The sequence below is a fragment of the Gopherus evgoodei genome, chromosome 15, assembly GCF_007399415.2.
Source record: "Gopherus evgoodei ecotype Sinaloan lineage chromosome 15, rGopEvg1_v1.p, whole genome shotgun sequence".
NCBI classification, from domain to species: domain Eukaryota; kingdom Metazoa; phylum Chordata; order Testudines; family Testudinidae; genus Gopherus; species Gopherus evgoodei.
Window position 1 is genome coordinate 21,173,920 of NC_044336.1, and position 19,626 is coordinate 21,193,545.

The window sequence follows — 19,626 nt, forward strand, 5'->3', positions numbered from 1 at the left end:
TGGAGAAAGTTCTTGCTCAGAAAGCTCATGAGATTATGTTCTGAATAATGCTCTAAGAAGTTCCTCTTATATAAAAGCCTCATTTGAATTTTATTGTAAGAAAAGCCCCACATTCTAAATTGTCATGGAACATACATTAGCCAAGCTAGCATTTAGAGTCACTGATGGGACTTCCATTAAATAAAATTGATTTTTAAATATTAGTTTCTCTGCTTTGAGGTGATGCAGAGCTGATTTTCCTGAGGCAATGTAGATTGCACATTCCCATGCTACTCTAGATCTCATTAAAAAGAAACAAGTTTAATAGAGAAAAACACAGCAGCAGGCAGTAATTTACAGTGATAAACTGAGACACTGATAATATACATGGCACATGTTTCAGTCTAATAATTCTTTCATGCGTGATAAGATGATGGTCCTAAAATGCCAATTATAAACAAGATATGCATAGATTTTGTGCTCTCTGAGAAGCTCCATAACTTAATAAGTGACTTTAAAACACATTTAAAATTTGCCATATTAAACAGGGGCATAGTACTGATGGCAGCTTGCCTAGGACCATAGGAGGTGGCATGTTATTTTGCTCAAGACAGAAGGATCAAGTTACCCAAGTTTGGACTCTGGTAAAGTGATAACTTGATTTGAAGTGCAATTAGTTTCACTATCTGCAAAAAGTTTTCCCCCTGGCTCCATAGTATCTTTGTTTATTTTTTAAATTTTCTGTGTTGTTCATACTTCATATGTATATCCCCGTACATAAAAAAGGAACCATTATTTTACCATTTTAGGTTAATATTTATCCCCATTGATTCAAACTTTTGTTTTGGCACAGCAACCAGCTAGACACAGTGGCTGCTCTGAAATCAGCTGAACAGGATTTCTTTGCGACCTTAATATTCCCAAGGGCTGTGACTTTATACAAAAAGAGAATTTGCTGGATTGCTAAATTCTGTTATGACCCAAGTTCTTGCTAGCACCATTATCCTATTTATAAACTTAAGCCTGACCTGTCAGATTCAGTATTGCAACCACTATTTCAGAGGTTGATTGAGTGGCCAGGAGAGCCAATGAGCACCAAATCAGCTCATATCATGTACTGTACATGGATCTCCTTAACTATGAGCTGTATGAGGGCCCTGAAGTGCAGATTATTTTACATGCACAAAATATACATTAAATAAACTGGGGTCACACTTTATATTAAGGTTCCATTTATTAAGGATAAATGAATGATTAATAGGTGTTTTACTAAGTAGTTGAGCAATTAGAGAGTCCAAGAGGTGAAGAGGCTCCTGATAAACTATGCTCCAAAAAAAAAAAAAAAAAATAAAAAATAAATAGCTCATGCTCCAAAACATCTGCTAGTCTATAAGGTGCCACAAGACTGTCTGCTGCTTTTACAGATCCAGACTAACACGGCTATCCCTCTGATACTTGATAAGCTATGGTTTATCTACAACACAGCACATACTACTCACATATAACATGCTTATAACATGTGTTAATCATTTAGTAACTCTTTAAAACCATTTATAAACAAACTTTATATACATTATATACACTCACAATACCCACGGTTTAGTTTTTGTGAGGAAGGTTGCATCTGAAAGCAATCTAAATAGAAAAGTGGATAGTTCCATTGCTTTCACTCAATTAACTCTCATAGAAGGGCTCCTGCATTAGAAACTGTATCTCTTGGTCTTGGAAACCACACACTCAAAAGGTCATCAAATAAATTTACATCAGTGAAGAAATCCTGACCCTGTTTGAGGCAATGTGGCAACAATTTCACCCTAGATGAATAAAAAACTTTCATAGATTCAAGGGTCAGAAGGGACCAATGTGATCATCTAGTCCGACCCCCTGCACAAAGCAGGCCACAGAACCCTACCCATCCACTTCTATAACAAACCCCTAACCACTTCTATAACAAACCCCTAAAGAGATCTGGGTAGTGGAACTGGAGGTAGTGAAGTACAGTACCATAAACTAAGCTTTTGGTTGTAATGTTATCCTTTGGGTGAATTTAAAAATACACAGAAAAATACACTTATATGATATAAAGAATTGGAGAGATGAATCAGCTTTTGAAACATGGATAGAAAAACTAAATCTCAGGTTCCTGAGCCAATTTGTGTTTATTCCTAGTGTGCTCCCATGCAGTTTAGAAAAGAGAATAGTGGAAGCTTTCTGGTAGCAAAATTTAGGTTGAGGGAAGGAACAGGGAAAATAGTTTGTTTATGGAGGTGTCCAGCATATTGCACACACACACAAACTGCCAGAGATCATAAATGCAGAGCTAAGCAGAACAACTGTGTGTAGTAGCTCTAAAGGGATGGAAGTTCTTCATCAGATTATCAAAGTCCACTGAATTATTGGCCATTCTGAGCTGAAAACTGAATATGTATTAAACAACATCACAGTGGAAGTCCCTACTTACATGCATCTGAGGATGGGCTCATCATAAAATAATTCCATCTGTGGGATGGTGGAGATACATGGACATATCTGAATGTTTTACAGCTCCCCTAAGAAAGATTAGCTAATGAGAATAAACTCTCCTTACTCAGCACTAAATTGTATTTATGGCTGAAAAAGGAACTCTAAAAATGACTCTCTCCTGATTTCAGCATTTCTGCACACCAATTACATTTTTAGTTGGATCTGGTTAACATTAAACAAAAGTTAGCTGATATAATCTTTTTACTACTCTTACTATTGCAGCATGAGCACAGCTATAGGAGAGTAAACTGGATGGTTCATGGCTCACAAATCAACAAAAGAGGTAACTCCATATTTATTGTAGGGACTAATTCTGACACCCTCAGTTCCCCCTGCGTTAACACCCACTGAAGGAAGTGAACAGCTGAGGGAAATTTTGGCCTACAGAATCATTTTTGGTACTGATGTCACACAAGCCAGGAGAACACAACTGGACTTCAGAGATCCCAGGTTGAGCCTTAAGAGCTGGCACTTAGAAACAATATCTTTATAAGGAAGCAAGGGACAAACACAGATCCTCACAATGCCATTTTTACACAGTCAGTGTCAGAACAGAGCCGCACTTTCCAAACTTTTTTCCCCCCCTTTCTATACAATCTATACTTTTTAAAGCAACAAGTGTCAAAAAAGTAACAGGACCTTAAAATGTGTCTCATGGAAGTACGCTAAGCACAGGGCTCTTACCTTTTTCACAGAAGTTGGGCTACTGTCTGCACTACAGGCTGGACTAACCACAGGACTTTTATTTTCTTGTGGAATACACTTCGCCATGTATACACTGTAGTCCAAAAGCGTTTTCTGTCGCACGTTTCCTGCCAGCTCCTTTTGCTTAGGCTGAGACATGATTTCTTCTCCGCTTCCTTTGCTACTGCTGCGACTGTGCGTAAGAATTCCAGACTGGCTATTGGTTCTACTGTGTGATGGCAAGAATCCTAAAGCGAAAGAAACAACAGCCATTAACAAACAGGGTAGAGAAGAGAACAGAAAAGCAAGTAGCACACCACGTAAAAATGGATGGCTGTAGAGTATCAAGCATGAGGCATGAGCATCACTTTAAAAATAAAATAAATAAATAATCCAGCATCACCAAACAGATGGCTACAAGGTTATTTATGCTTAATTTATTTCATAAAAGGTACAATTCAAAGAAGTGCTTTTCCATCACACTTTTAAGGCTACAATAAATTCCATAGATACATGTTTAGATGGCCTTAAACTCTAAGTTGCCAGTATTTAGAACAATTCAATATCCAGCAACAATGCATGCAACTGGAGATGTCAAACTCCTCAGTTACCCAAATCATATGCAAGCAGGTTTGTGGTCATCTGTTTAAATCACAATTTTAGGGAATATCTAACTCTGCATAATTATTTTTAGACTCACTTTTTAAGAGCTAATGCTTAAATTGATTTACTACAAACACCACTAGCCAGACATTCAGTTTCATGGAAGCTTTTTTTGTACTTATTGTAACTTCCTTTACAAAACTGTACCTTAGTAAATTTTAAAAAATGATAATGGTTACCTGGCTTGTTTCCACATAAACCGAGAGGCTTCTTCGCTTCAGACTTTAACTTGGAAGCCAGAAGGAATCTTCTAAACCATTCCTCCTTCTCCCTACCCGTTCTTCCAAACAAATAAAGTATTTGATCCTTCTGGCTAATGGGTTTTGTCCCATCTTGAGGTTTCTTAGATACTTCACTGCCTAAGTCTAAGTTCTCTACTGGTGACCTTTCTTCTAAGTTCTCTTTATCAGTCTGGGCTTTAGCCATAAAGTCGTCTTGTCTACCAAGTTCAATGCAAATAGGATACTTTTTATTCCAAATTCGTTTTCGAGCCAGACTCTTGGGAACCAGATAAATCTGTGAAATAAAAAGTGAGGGTCAGATAGATCAAAAAACCCAAAAAACAAAAAAAAAATTCCATATGAATCAATATCTTCTCCCCTTATATATTTATGTATAGCACTGTGTATTAAGTGATGAAAATAGCGAGATTTCACCTCAAAGATGGGACTGGTGGGTGCTCAACTCACTGGTGGATAAACAGGCCCCAGGCTTGCTAAGCCTTCTAATAAAGGATATGGAGAGGCTTAGCAATAAGCCTTATTTAAACCGGATCATGCTCAGATAGTTTATACTCCTGGAATCATGTGAATACACAAGAATCTCTGCTTTCATTTAAAAAAAAAAGGGGGGGGGGTTTCAGCTCTCATAGTTGTGCAAAAAAAATGTGACTCAGAAGCCAGAAGGTAAAGAACCCCAAAATTATTTAAGTCTCATGACACTGGGTGGGGGTAGGGGGATGTCGAACATATGATTTTTGGATACTCGAGATCTGCAATGCTGGTGCTGTGTGACTGCATAGGAACCAGAAAGCAGAACTATTTGATGGTCATATTCCAGGCTGAGCAAATGCAAACAGCACCCAAATGCAAGTAGAAAGAAGGGATTTCTTTAAAGAAAAAATTTCTTACCCCAACTGTTCCTTTAAAAAGGCCTATGTCGCTAAAGATCCCCACAGTGTGTTTAAAGTAACGCTTAGCTTAAATTCCATTATTTGCTGATTGCATTTGGGGCACACTGTCCCTCTGTAACTGATTTTGTAACAAAAACCTTGTGCTACTTTTGGTCAGATTTTAGATACCACTAAGAACAACCAAGTCCTGTTGTACTGAGCTATAAAACTACTGCAATGTGATTTCAAAAGTCTTATAGTTAAAATGTTTCCAGCAAGAGAAAATATGCATGGAGGAATCTTTACAAATTTCTACCTCATCTTTCTATCATGGAAATATTTGGGCCCCCTCTGTGTGCAGATCTTGGGAGATCGATGAAGGCCTACTGCCTCTTTAGTTTTCTTTATTCTTCTCTGTCCCAGTCCCAGATTCTACTGTATCATCAGTTCCTCCTTCACCTGTGCTGCCAATACCTTTCTGTGGCCACCATTCCTTGCAATGCACAGGGATATCATGCAAGATAATGCTGATGTAGTCAGCTTTATTTTATGCTGGGATCCCCAAAAAATTTGGGAGAGGGGCAACGTAGGGCAAACATTTCCCAGCCTCACTTCTTCCCACTCCTGTCTTGATGTACAGAAACTCAGAACCCATAATGCACCTACCTGGAGGGAAGCTTCCACAGCACTGTAGTGAGAAGAGACATGATGCAGCAGAGCTATCCTTTTCATCCATCTACTCACCCACCTCCCACTCTCTTCTGCTGCATCCACACAATTTGTGTTCCCTCCACTTGTGCAACAGCAAAAATGACTGGGCTCTGAATCCTTTTGCAGTCTTGAAACAAGCAAATTTGATTGCAAGATTTCTAAAATATTATATGCATATTGTTTTATGTATATGAGAAAGAATGCTCAATCTTCTCACACCACAGTTTCAGGACTCTGCATATTTACTAAATAAAGGGGGGTTTGAGTTTTTAAATGTCCTTTTGCTTATGTGCTGCTGATTTATTCTCCCAGTCCCCTTTTTAACTTTTCAAGAAGACGCTCTGAACATTGGGGACAATGGTTTTATTCTTTTCATAGCAAGATTCATCTATGTGGCAATGTAACGGAAGGCTTGTGTAAAAAAAAAAAAAAAAAAAAAAAAAAAAGATACAGCCCCAAAATGTTTGTTTTAATATTTTTATACCCATAAAAAGAGATTAAACATAGATCACTCTTCAGTATGAAATAGCCATTGGCTAATGTCTGTTCCCTTTTACACTCGCAGATTAAACCAGCATAATACTTTGAAAGCTAATCAGTAAATAATCTTCATTTACATGACAGCAGAAATTAAACTAATAATGTAAAAAGGTAGGCTCTCTCTATACTACTATACAGCAATCAGCTGCTTAACTAAATAGAACTCACCTTGCTGTCCGTAAGCTCATAAATTTTCTGGCCAATGTAGGTGACATCAGGCTTAGACTCATTGTAAATAGCCCTTCTGGAAATATTTTTATTGGGTTTTGAAAGTCTTAGGGTACTTCCTTCAAGTCGCACGTAGACAGAATGAGTCAATGTAGCATGATAAGTTTCTGGATCATAATTATAAATTTCATTCATCCATCCCTAGAAAAGGAAAGATTTGTTAATTGATATTGAATTGGCAACCTGATGTAGTGTGAAAATAAAATTTTAAATAAATAGTTTTCAACCATTTATAGTAAGACAGACTCCTTCCCACCTCATGTCACATATTGCATGGATGAATGCAATGAAGCAGTAGATTGGGCACCACAGTGAAATCAGGAAAGCAGGATTCTATTCCTACCTCTAGCACTGGCTGTCTGAGACTTTGGGCAAATCAGTTCACCTCTCTGCACCTTTTTGTTTTCTTATCTGTATAAACAGGGACAAATGTTTCTTACCCACCTTTATAAAGTGCTGTGAGATCTAGGGTGAAAAGCTCCATATTTAAGTAATTATTCCCACTCCTGAAAGTACCAGATTAGCCAACGGAGGCACTTGGCAGAGGAAAAAAGAAGCAATGTATTACCCAGAGCATACATGCATGAGACATGAAGTCAATTTTTTCCTTGTCTTAGCCTGCCAGATGACATACCTTAAGTGACTCCTGCATTTGTGCATTAAGAGCCAAGTCCTGCAAGGTTTTGAGCACCCTCAGTGCTCAGTGAAGTCAATGGAAAGTGAAGCTACTCAGGACCTTGCAGTCAAGCCTTAAACCTGCACAGCAGAAATCCTTACAATACTGGAGGAGTGTACGGGAGGGACGGAGAGAGAAAGGAAGGAGGAAAAGAGCGTCTATGAACGTACATCTCTCAATACCCTATTAAAATATATTACACAAGCCACTATACAAAAAGTCAATTGACATATTATTGCAGCACTATAGCCAATTTAAAAAATCATCTCCTACACAAAAAACAGGACAATATTCTAAGGTCCATTTACTTCACTGGGAGCTGGTGCCTGTCAGTTTCTCAGAACAAACACTGCACAATTTTCTGAGGACTCTTAGATGCCGTTACCAATTAATGATGCCTAGATTATATTAATTTCCACTACCTATTTGCATTTTCACTAATACTCACAAACAAAACACTAGGAAAATTAAGCTATTTTATATGTTCAGTAGCCACCTCATTAAGTCACACATCTGACATTTCCATTTAAAACACATACAGTCTGCTTTTAGATTTCACCAACACCTAAACTGGCTTTTAGAGACATTTTGTATTTGGGTTTTGTTTACAGTGGAAATAACCAGCCTTCACAAACAAATAAAAATGCATCAAGGAGACCGTTAGTAAAGCCAGGATGATTTACAGTTTGCACAGCAGGGTTCGTTTGTAATGGGCCCACCCTACTTCCTTTTTGGAAGTTAAGCCAAAAAATTTCAGAGCAGACACAGCAACTAGTTTTCATTTGAGTTTTGAATTTCATCCAGAAATTCCAGCTGGAATTATCAAAGCACAAGGCCATCACAAGACTTGCCTACAGTCATAGCATGTTACTCTGTGCAAACCCAGAGTATCCTTATCACTCATGTAAAATTTCCCCCTCCGCCCCAAAGAAGTTCTCTAGTGTAATGCAGATCTTTGAGCTTTCTCTGGACTTCCTACTGCCATATAGGCACGCTTCTGAGGCAGTGGCTCTAACCAGCATCACACCAACACCAGAGACAGCTCACACCATACCAATGGCCTCAGCCTAGCCTCACTTTTTTTTTTTTGGTTGTCTCTTTTGGGCAACATCCTCATGGAACAATATACTTTGATCACCTTTGATGTGTGGGCAGCTGTGTAAGGGGGAGTCTGCCACACCTTCATCAAGTGAGCCTGCCCAAGATCAGGTGCAAGGGCACAGCAACCCTGGCAGATGAGACTACAGGTCCAGGTCCCTTAACTGTGTCCTTTGAATTAAAACTGGTACAGGAATCGACAAAGTCAGCTGCCTTGGACAGCTTCTGTAATACCTGAGGGAAAAATGCTGTATTTCCCAAAGGATCACTATCCTGGTGATCTTCTATAGTGGAAGAATATTTGGCATTAGAGCCTTTCAACTCAGAATCTAAATAGTAGATGTATTACCTCAATCCTCAGCTCTGTTTACCTGCAAGCCTCCACTGCATATGGGCCAGTCCTGGAAGAATGGAGGGGAACTCACAGGACATGTGCACATGTCACATGATACTGGAACCCAGCTTTAACCTGGTGCTTTTCCATTTACAAGGAGGGGTGGGAACCCAGAGAGACACAAAACCATTCCCACCTTGTGCCAAAGATATAAACAGGGGGTGGAACAGAGCAAAGGGGGCTGCCAGTCATGACAAATCCCCTAGTTACCACCTGAGCTGGAACTAACAAGGATTGTACCAGAAGAAAGGATTGAGCCCAGACTAGGAAGGAGTCTAGTCTGTAAAAGAAGCTTACTGGAACATCTGAGGGTGAGATTTTATCTGAAATCAGTTTCTTAATGTATTAGGCTTAGACTTGTGTGTTTTGTTTTATTTTGCTTGGAAACATCTACTTTGTTCTGTCTGTTATTACTTGGAACCACTTAAATCCTACTGTTTTAATAAATAAAAGTGATTTTATTAAGTATATTAACCCAGAGTAAGTGATTAATACCTGGGGGAGCAAACAGCTGTGCATCTCTCTCTCTCAGTTGTCAGAGAAAAACTGAGTTCTCACTCTCAGGTTGGGTGCAGCAAGTCAGATACTTTATTCTCTAGCAATTGCATGGAGGGAGAGAATGCACTAGGACACAGGGTTTCCCCTACCTAGGCAGGTCTTTCAACAGGTAAACAATTACACCAAGCATTTATACCTTTTGTTACATACAATAATGAGCAACAGCTGCATTTTGTTTATACATAGGTCATCCTGATATCTTATTTTTCTCACTTCTGTTTAGACTATAGTCTACATTCCATACTTATCTAACACAAGGTCGCAACAACTTCTCTCAGAATTCTTTCCCACTCACCTCACACTCCTCACTTCTACGAATCTCACGTTATTAGGGTCACAGCTAACCTGACTCTTGCTCACAGAGCAGACTGTTTGCATTGAAATCCCCTTCAAATCCCTGTCAGTTCTTGCTCTACTTCCACACCGTGTTATAAAGGGTGGACAATTTGAGTTTATCCTGTGTAAGCTTTATACAGAGTAAAATGGATTTATTTGGGGTTTGGATCCCATTGGGAGCTGGGTGTCTGGGTGCTGGAAATAGGAGTATGTGCCGAGCTGTTTTCAGTTAAGTCTGCAGCTTTGGGAGTGTGGTTCAGACCCTGGGTCTGTGTTGCAGCAGGTTTGCACGCCTGGCTCAATAAGACAGGGGTCTGAAGTCCCAAGCTGGCACAGAAAACAGGCTCAGACGTAGTTTCAGCACATGAGATGACAGCCCCAAGGGGGTCTCTGTGACCAAACCCATCACAAAGCCATCAATTTGGTTATCAGAATGACATTGTCCTGTTCACTGAGAGGCTTGAAGCTGGTGGGTAGTTTTCCTTCCTTCTTAGGTATCATACCTGCAAAAGACAGATAGAGAACTGGTTGCCTAAAGGGAGCTCCTTCACTGGCTACAGTTAAGACAGAACTGACTGGAATATTCAGCAAGGGGCGCATAGCAGCTAAGATGATGCATGGCTCATGCTCCATTCTCTTACCGTCATCATCAAGGGCCAAAAAAATCCCTTCCAATTGAGCAGACTTCTACCAGTCTCATGATGATTAAGGAGCTCAGACTATAAAAGAGTGAAAACTTTAGACAATGGATTTTCATAACTGAAAAATACTAAACTAACTAGAGAAGCCAATGACACTGTTAATTAATCTGAAGCTATATGCCTGATGAAGTATTTTCCGAATATCTATTTTACCTCAAATTTAATTGGCTAATGAATAAATCTGCTTTGGGGGGGAGGTGTTTTTGCATGTTTAGTTTAGAATAAAACCTTTGGAGAACAAGTGCAAAAGACGTGAAAACCTCAAGATTCTTTTCTCCAATTTAATTACTCTCTGAAACTCCTCCTCTCTCTGAAAAATAGTCAGTGGGGATAGGCACATATTTTCAACGCATGCTGCAACCTATTTTGCAGTGTGTCCAAAACAATTAAATTAATGGATTGTGCTTAAATATAGCAATTCCATCACTATAATCCATCAGAGACAGATACATTATCCGAGGCTATTGGAAAATCAACAATGGACTTCATTGTTGTTTGCGGAGATTGCATGGTTTGGTTTTTGGTACTACTGAAGCAGTTAAATTAAGAAATTTAGTAACTCAGGGAGGATAATGGGAACAGTCAAACAACTTTGCAGCTGTTTGCCATCGACAGTGATCTTGTGATCTCCGTCTTTAAAGATGAGCAGTGTTGTTTAGAGGATGGAATAGGAGAAATTGTCTGGCTATCAGTACAATAACTAAATTGAAAAGTGCTTTGTTAACCATTAGGTGAAACTGCTTTTAGGAAAGGTCAGCCATACTGTTAAAACAGCTAGATTAATAACCAGGCCAGGTCCTGTTAGTGTGACAGTAAATGTTGAGCTTCTGGCTTTAATGAACTCTGTCTTACCAGTACCACAGGCTGTCCTAAATCTCCTATGAAGGCATACTTCTAAAGAGTGCTCACAAGAAATTCAAGCAATTTAGGTTAAGATGGACTAACATTTTATATATGTTCACTCACCACTTGCCCAATCCTGCAACTTTGTACTTGAGTTGTAGGCCCATTGAAACCATTGGGATTACTCTTGTAAGAGCTGCAGAATCAATCAGGCTCTTTAGTACCACACTTGAGCAATCAGACATATTAGATCATTTCAATATAACTGTTTAATACAATTAACTATAACATGCCTGAGATTTCAACATGAAAAACTGAGGCTGCCTCTTGGAACAGTGTTACGACTGACAAGCCAAAGTGTTCAAAAATACCAGGTTTTCTGCACAAAGATATCAAGCACATAAACGAAAACATCAGCCAGCCTTTTCACAACATGAGCCAGAATTCAAAATATCACTTCCTCCAAGAGTCACTTGGCATCAATTTCACAGAGATTGATTAGCAGACATTAGCACTAAACTGATTTCATTTTAAATCCCAGTACTGAAGTCCAGAAATGCCTGCGAAATCTGATAGATATGCAGTCTTCATCAGAAGAATTCCTCTTTCATAGGTTGTTTCCACTCTTTCGTAATTAATTCATTTCTAGAATATGTTGCTTGATAAAGTGAGGAAGATTTTTAAAAATTATATATATATACATATATATACATATATATATATACATATATATATATACATATATATACATATATATATATACATATATATATATACATATATATACATACATATATATACATATATATATATATACATACACACACACACCTTTTACCAGCATCTTTCAAATCAGGGATATCAAACCACTTTACAAAAAGGTGGCCAGTTAACAATAGGGGATACAGAGGCACAGGGAGGTTAAAAAGACTTGCCCAAGGTCACAAAAAACCTCAATGGTATTATCAGGAATGGAATGTGTGTCTCTCACTTTAACCATTAACACACTTTAATACATTTTTTCAAAAAATGCTCAGAAGTCCACTTGTCCCTGTAAGTGCTCCTCTTCCTCCTTTTAATAAAACATATATGTCTCCAGACTTAAAGTTGTATCTTCATTGCATAAGGGTGTAAAAATTGATAAAAACAACACACAGGGTGGGGAATCTGGCATAAATTAAATATAGGAAATGATCTGTGCATGATGTAAAGCATAAACATGACGGAATAAAGCTTAGCATCCATAAACAGGGAAAAAAACAAGAAAAATTAGAAAAGGCTTACTAACTTTATCTATGCTCCAACAACATAATTGAACCATTAGCTTTTGGCAATCAAACTTCATCAATTACTGTGGCCAAGTGAATGGACTGTGGCCAACTGAATTCTAGACACATTAGCCAAATTCAACCCTGGCGTAATTCCACTAACTTGAACTGAGTTACACTAGTTCCTTATTTGGTCCATTCCGTGAGCCTCAGCCTAGTGTTTCAAGGCATAAGACCAGCAAACTCAATATTAACACAAGGCTTTGGGGATCAAATACTTGAAAGAACTGACTTCAGAAGGGACATAGTCCTATGATTCAGCAACATAGCCAAAGAGGAAATGGAACTCTGAGCCAGTGGACATCTTCTGCACAGTTCTGTGTCGCAAATTGAATCTAGTGCATAGATGAAACACCATCAGAAAGTACACCGTTTCTTCAATAAACCAAAGTTTGCTACACCCAAAGCTATCAGTTTCCTTACAAATTAGATTGCAAGTTCTTTGGGGTAGGGACTGCCTTTTACTACAATATATTTTTGTACAGTGCCAAGTGCAACAGTGCTCCTCTATTCTGATTAGGGGCTTTGGGCTTTTTTATTTATTATTTTTTATTACCTGTATTATAGTAGATAGAAACTGAAACCTAACCTCTTTGCTTTTGTCCTCTCATTCAAAAAAGACTCCTTACTTTTCTGCTTTTAGAACTAAACCTCAACTTCCTTTTGCTATGCAGATACTTACTGGATAACATCTAAAGGCCAACTAATATATTTTGCATTTGGATAGCATCTTCCATATGAGCTTTCAGCATGCTTTACAAAAACACTAAATATACCACTGCAACTCATTTGTGAGGTAAGCACTATAATTTTTATAGATTAGGAAACTGACACAAAAAGGGTAAATGATTTGCCCAAGAACACACTGGCAGTCCGCTCCAGTGCCAAGAATAGAACCCAGATCTGCTGATGCCTGGCGTTATGCCTTACCTCCATAACCATCCTCTCTTCTGACTCAGCCAGACCAAAAATCTTCAATTGTAAAGATAACCAGCTACTTCTGGAATAGTTTTTCTGAACTTACTGCTATAGTTATTTAAAAGGGTGTGAAATCTAGGGAATTCGATGTTTACAGCAGAGATTTCAAACCTAATGACTCTGTAGAAGATAACTGATCAACTGGTCGGTGGGTGGGTGTGTACACGCACACTTACCAAGACCATTCAGCAATAGCTTTCAAATGGGCAAATTTTGAAATTTCCAACTGCTTTTATGGGTGAGTTTTACAAAATCTCACGGGACAAAGTTTATGTTAAAATCAAAGCTGTGCTCCATGATTGACAATTACTCCCAGATTAATCCTATAAATAGTCATGCTTTTAATTCATCAAATCCAAACGTTAAGTATTCATGTAGCCAAGTATTAGTCATTTTAAGTTAAGGGACAAAGAAGGAAAAACATAACATACAGAAGAGCATTTCAAATTTTGATTAACCTCTATAATTGACAACTGTTTACATTAAAAAACAAATTACAGATAAATACATGGTTGAAAAAATGGCCTGTGAAACTTGGATTTCTAAGGCATAATTTGAGATTTCCATTGTTCATCTATACATTTATATAGTTGGTCATTGAAGTATTTGCCTCCTGCATTACCTATGATTTCTGCTGGTGGATTACGCTCTGCTATACAAGTACCAAGAACTATTGTTCATAACCATAATACAAAACTGGCAGAACAAGTTACTCTCTAATGTAAGTGTCCTGTTGGATCTGAAGGATGCTTTTGCTTCAACCAAGGAAGTGCATAGCTAAATCAGCAGCTAAAACCAGGCTCTGTAATTTAAAATTTTGGGGTTTTTTTCCCCTGCAGGCAAGTAAAGAGAGAGGACATAATCCGAACCTCCAAGACAGTATTGGCTGAAAGACTTCAGAGGAAAGACGAATGTAAGGGGACTGTTATCCCCTTACTAACATTCAGTGGGGGTGTTTTGGTTGCTAGCTCCCAGCACTAAAGGGGAGGGATCGATGGCAAATCAGGACCCTGAGACTGACAGTCCCCAGGAACAATGGTAAGAGGCAAACGCTCCAGGTCAGCCTGATTGACAGAGCGGGCAGGCTAATCAATGAGACGGAAGGCCAGGGTGGGTCCCGTCCTCTGTGTGAGCTGAAGTTGCCTGGGTCAGACAGAGTGGGGCTGAGCTAAGGCGAGAGCAGGGGCCCAAGCTAAGCTGCTGGGAGCAGAGCTGCAACCCAAAAAGCCAGAGCACGGCCCAGAGAAAGCAGACCTGCCCTGGGAGGGGAACTGCAGCAACCAGAGCCAGAGGGGCCAGACAAGCAGCCCAGGAAGCAGGTGAGTGCTGAGAGAGAGAGACAGAAGCAGCCTGCAGAGCAGACCTCCCCTGGGAGCGGAGCTGTAGCAACTGGAGCCAGAGAGGCCAGAGAAGCAGCCCAGGGAGCTGAAGGCAGAGCAGCAGCCGCCGCTGTGCTGAGGCAGTCCGGAGCTGGGTGCGGTGAGCAGCTGGGGAGAGCGAGGGGGACCCTGGGCAGTGGGCCAAGCATAGGGAGATGGCTCAGCCAAGAGGCTCTGCAGGCCAGACTTGGAGGGGGATCATAACCCTGACAGAGCAGGGGTGACAATGGGTTGAAGGGTTCTGCCACCCAGAGCCTGAGAGTGTGTGGTTACCACCACAGCAACTGTTGACCCGCAGCGTCCCTGCAGCACAGCCAGGGCCTGAGGAGGCGGCCTGGGACCTACAAGGAACAGACTGAAGTGCCCTGATGTCCAGAGACACTGCTTGTGATGGTCCCTGCCACAGAGCAGGGTGACGTGTTTTCCTTTAACCTTTCCCATTTTTCCTTATTCTTTTTTAAAATTAATTGTTAATTAAATAAATTGTATTTGCTTTAAATTGTATGACGTGATCAGTGGGTCAGGGAGGTGCGCAGTGCAAAGAGAGTACCCCGGAGTGGGGACACCCTAGCCCCTGTCCTGAGTGACCACAGCAGGCTTGGGGGTTGAGCCTTCCAGGAATCCTGGGCCCAGCCTTGTTGGAGTTACAAGGACTCAGACAGGAGAGTGGAAGGGGAGTCCTCAAGGGCAGGGAGGCCTCAGATCCTTTCACTAGCCCACTTCATTGGGATAGTGCAGAAGCCAGGAAAGTTCCCCACAATAGCGGGACCATTCCCCCGCTTACACAAAAAGATAGTTACAATCATGGGTCAGAAATCAATAGGATGAAACAAGATTATTTAGTTGGGGAAAGAGAAGGGGACTCAGATGTTCAGAGTTCGCAAGAACGTAAATTAAAACTAGTCACCTCCTCTTAACACACTATATGCCATATACAAATATAAAAAGGCATTTGAACTTAAATAGGACAGTAGAGCAGCAGTTCTCAACCTTTCCAGACTAGTGTACCACTTTCAGGAGTGATTTGTCTTGCCGACCCCCCAGTTTCACCTCACTTAAAAACTACTTGCTTATAAAAATCAGACAAAAAATATAAAAAAAAGTCACAGCACACTATTAATGAAAAATTGCTTACTTTCTCATTTTGTCTGTATGAAATTTTAGTTTGTACTGACTTGGATAGTACTTTTTCTGTAACCTGTTGTAAAGCTAGGCAAATATCTAGATGAGTTGATGTACCCCCGGAAGACCTTTGCGTAGCCCCAGGGGTACACCTACCCCTTTGAGAACCATTGCAGTAAAGCAATGAAGAGGATGTGGAAGAACAGGTCTTCAGTCATGAACAGTTGTCCTTCTCTGCACCTTTTCCAATTCTAACATCTTTTTTGTGATGGGACAACCAGAACTGCATACAGCATTCAGGTGTGGGTGTATCATGGATTTATATCAGGCGTAGGCAACCTATGGCATGTGTGCCAAAGGCAGCACGCAAGCTAATTTTCAGTGGCACTCACACTGCTCGGGTCCTGGCCACCGGTTTGGGGGGGGCTCTGCATTTAATTTTAAATGAAGCTTCTTAAACATTTTAGAAACCTTATTTACTTTACATACAATAGTTTAGTTATATATTATAGACTTATAGAAAGAGACCTTCTAAAAATGTTAAAATGCATTACTGACACAAAATCTTAAAGTGAATAAATGAAGACTCGGCACACCACTTCTGAAAGGTTGCCGATCCCTGTTTTATATAGTGGCATTAGGATATCTACTGTTTTATTATGTATCTCTTTCTTAACAGTTCCTAACATTGTTAGCTTTTTTGACTGCTTCTGCAGATTGAGCAGATGTTTTCAGAGAACTTTATCCATGATGATTCAAGATCTCTTTCTAGAGTGGTAACAGCTAATATAAATTCCATCATTTTGTATGGATAGTTGGGATGATGTTTTCCAGTGTGCATTACTTTGCATTTATCAATACTGAATTTTGTCTGCAATTTTATTTCCCAGTCCCCCAGTTTTGCAAAACTCCTTTGTAACTCCTCTCAATCTGCTTTGGACTAAACTATCTTGAAGTACGTGCATCATCTGCAAGCTTTGATGCCTCACTGCCTGCTCCTTTTTCCACAGTAAGGCAAGCAGCATCTTCTTTCTTGCTCCCTGGCGATGGCAATCAACAGCTGCCTTGAACCTGTGTAGGATAATTTCTCTGTAACCCACTTGAATGTGGTGTAAGGGGAAGTAGCAGCAGAGATTCTACAATGACACAGAAGATTTATTCCCCTTTATCCTTTTGCTGTCAGCACAGATGTGATTCAGTACTAGCTTCTCTCTTCAGTGCTGAGCACTATTTGGGGTCAGGATGAGTTAACAGGGAAGGCAATTGCAGAAGGTGAAAATAGCCCAGGAATTTGATTCAGTGGGAGGTGACCAGGCCAGAAACCTCGGTTTTTCAGAGCCCTCGGAAGATAAACATGTTAAGACCATAAACCTTTGGACCTTGTTTTTTGTAAATAGTTTTACTTTATCAAGTTGGTTTTTTTTGACTGAACCAGATACAGATGGAGAGAAAAAGAAAGAATGTTCCTTTTTAGCAGTCAGAGGGTTATTTTATGTGTGTGTGTGTGGTAGGGTTGCCAACTTTCTAGTCGCACAAACCTGAACACCCTAGCCCCACCCCTTCCCTGCCCCTTGCTCACTACATTCCCCCTCCCTTGGTGGCTTGGTCTCCCCCACCCTCACTCACTTTCACTGGGCTGGGGCAAGGAATTGGGGAGGGGGAAGAGGGGAGGGCTCTAACTGGGGCTGTGGGCTCTGGCACGGGGCCAGAAATGAGTGTTCAGGGTGCTGGGGGGGGTGGCAGCTCCAGGCTGGGGCAGGAAGTTGAGGTGCGGGATGAGGTAAGGGCTCTGGCTGGGGGGGGGGATCTGGGGTGCAGGAGGGGGCTCCAAGCTGAGGGGTGGAACCAACGAATTTGGAATGCAGGAGGGGGCTGCAGGTTGGAGTGCAGGAGTGGGTGAAGGCTCTGGGGTGGGTCCAGGGATGAGGGGCTCAGGATGTGGAAGGGGGCTCAGGAGTGGTGCAGGGGGTTGGGGCATGGGCTTACCTCAGGCAGCTCCTGGTCAGTGGCGAGGCAGGGAGGCCAAGGCAGGCTGCCTTTCCTGACAGGTCCTAGGCTGAGGGGCCAGGAGACGCCACATGCTGCTCTCACCTGCAGGCACTGCCCCCCATTGGCCGGTTCCTGGCCAGCGAGAGTGCGGAGCCGGTGCTCGGGCAGCTGCCCACACCTAGGAGCCGGAGCAGCTGGCCACTTCCGGGATGCAGCACGGTGCCAGCCAGGACAGGTAGGGACTAACCTGCCTTAGCGCTGCAGCACCACCGGACTTTTAATGGCTGACCGGAGCTGCCAGGGTCCCTTTTAGACCAGGTGTTCTGGTTGAAAACAGGACATCTGATCACCCTAGGGAGTGGAGGGCTTCAAAAATCAGACTAACCCGGATTTGTAACATTTTATTCAGCAAAGTGTACTTTTGCTTTTCACCAACTGTCTGCAAAGAGTCAAACTCATTTGCAATTTGCAGACTTATAGCAAACAACTCTTGGTTTTCAGATTACCAAAATAGTTCATGATTGATGTATAAATGAGATGTAAATTTTAAACATCACGTATTTTTTCCATTCCCTGACTGGATGACTTACAGCACGTATCTAACCAATATGGCATGAATTTCATCACCAATTTCAGTATCAAGTTCAAATTTCAGAATTCAAAATTTGCAGTGCTGCTGCTGAATTACGGAAATCAAAATTCACTTTCAATAAATTGAGTTTTAAGTTATTTTTTGCAATTATTCATGTGAATAATTTTTTTCTAGAATATTTGTGAAAATGAACACAGAGGCATGAATAGCCAAAGCAAATTTTTCAGAAATTAAGTGAATATTTGCCAAACTTCTGTGTGTGTGGTATCCACCCACCTCTCAGCACTCTTACTTTCTCAAAGAAACATTTGAGAAGTCCTGTTTATAAATAATGAAATCTGAAACGTGTACAGGTATACACAGACACAAAACACCTTTTTTAAACCAACAGCTGAAAAATCAAGTCATTTTCCTGGGAAGGCTCTCCTTTTCCATTTGGAAACGTGGATTCCCATCCTCATTTAGGTTTTCAATATGACTCTTTTGTAACCATTACTACTTTACTTGGGCATTTCCATCATCAGCAATACCATTAATGTTGCCAGTCCAGCTCTGCAAACAATGTTTTTAAAAAACTTGCGCTCCCTGGTTGGCTCTAAAGCATCAAACATTCCTGGAAAATCACTTTGCAAGTTCAACATAAACAACTACATTTTGTTAATTATTTTATTGACAGAAGAACAGTTTGGGGGTTTGTTTGTTTGAAGAGACAGTAGGGCAGGTCAAATGCTGGGTTTAACCAACCTGGCCTTCTCCACTTAGGCGTCCAAAAAAAAAAGTCTATCATTTCTTGAAATATAAAGCAGTCAGAATTGTGTATTGGCTAGATTGTTAATAGGGAGCATATTTTAAGATGATGTAATAAGACATGCTAGCGAAGTCAAGACACCTTTAACAGAAAATAGTGTTTCTGACACATAGCCTATTGAGTTTGTCCAGGTAAAGGTGATTATCATTTCTACAGTTGACTAAAGATTGCTCAAGCAATAATTTTGAATACAGATGTGAACCTTCCCAAACAAAAAACATATCCCACTTTACTGGAAATGCAAGGTTTAAAAGAATTAGTTGAGTATTCTTTTAAGCTATATAAAATAGGCAGGTAGCAAAAAGAAAAAAAAATTACAATAAGTGCACCAAGATTCCCCCCCCCCCCAAAGCGACAATCAAGCTGTGTTCATTCTTGGCCTACA

At 40.4% G+C, this 19,626-nt stretch overlaps 1 protein-coding gene across 10 annotated transcripts in view; it reads right to left on the minus strand.

The window, feature by feature from the left end:
• Window positions 1-19,626, minus strand: part of TEX2 (testis expressed 2) — a 128,132-nt gene that overhangs the window by 33,683 nt on the left and 74,823 nt on the right. For all 10 annotated transcript variants that reach the window (XM_030534906.1, XM_030534910.1, XM_030534905.1 and 7 more), the window contains 3 exons: window positions 6,380-6,580; window positions 4,029-4,365; window positions 3,187-3,434 (listed from right to left, as the gene is read on the minus strand). In XM_030534906.1, coding sequence (XP_030390766.1) covers window positions 3,187-3,434; window positions 4,029-4,365; window positions 6,380-6,580 — 786 coding nt within the window. The remainder of the gene's footprint in view (window positions 1-3,186; window positions 3,435-4,028; window positions 4,366-6,379; window positions 6,581-19,626) is intronic.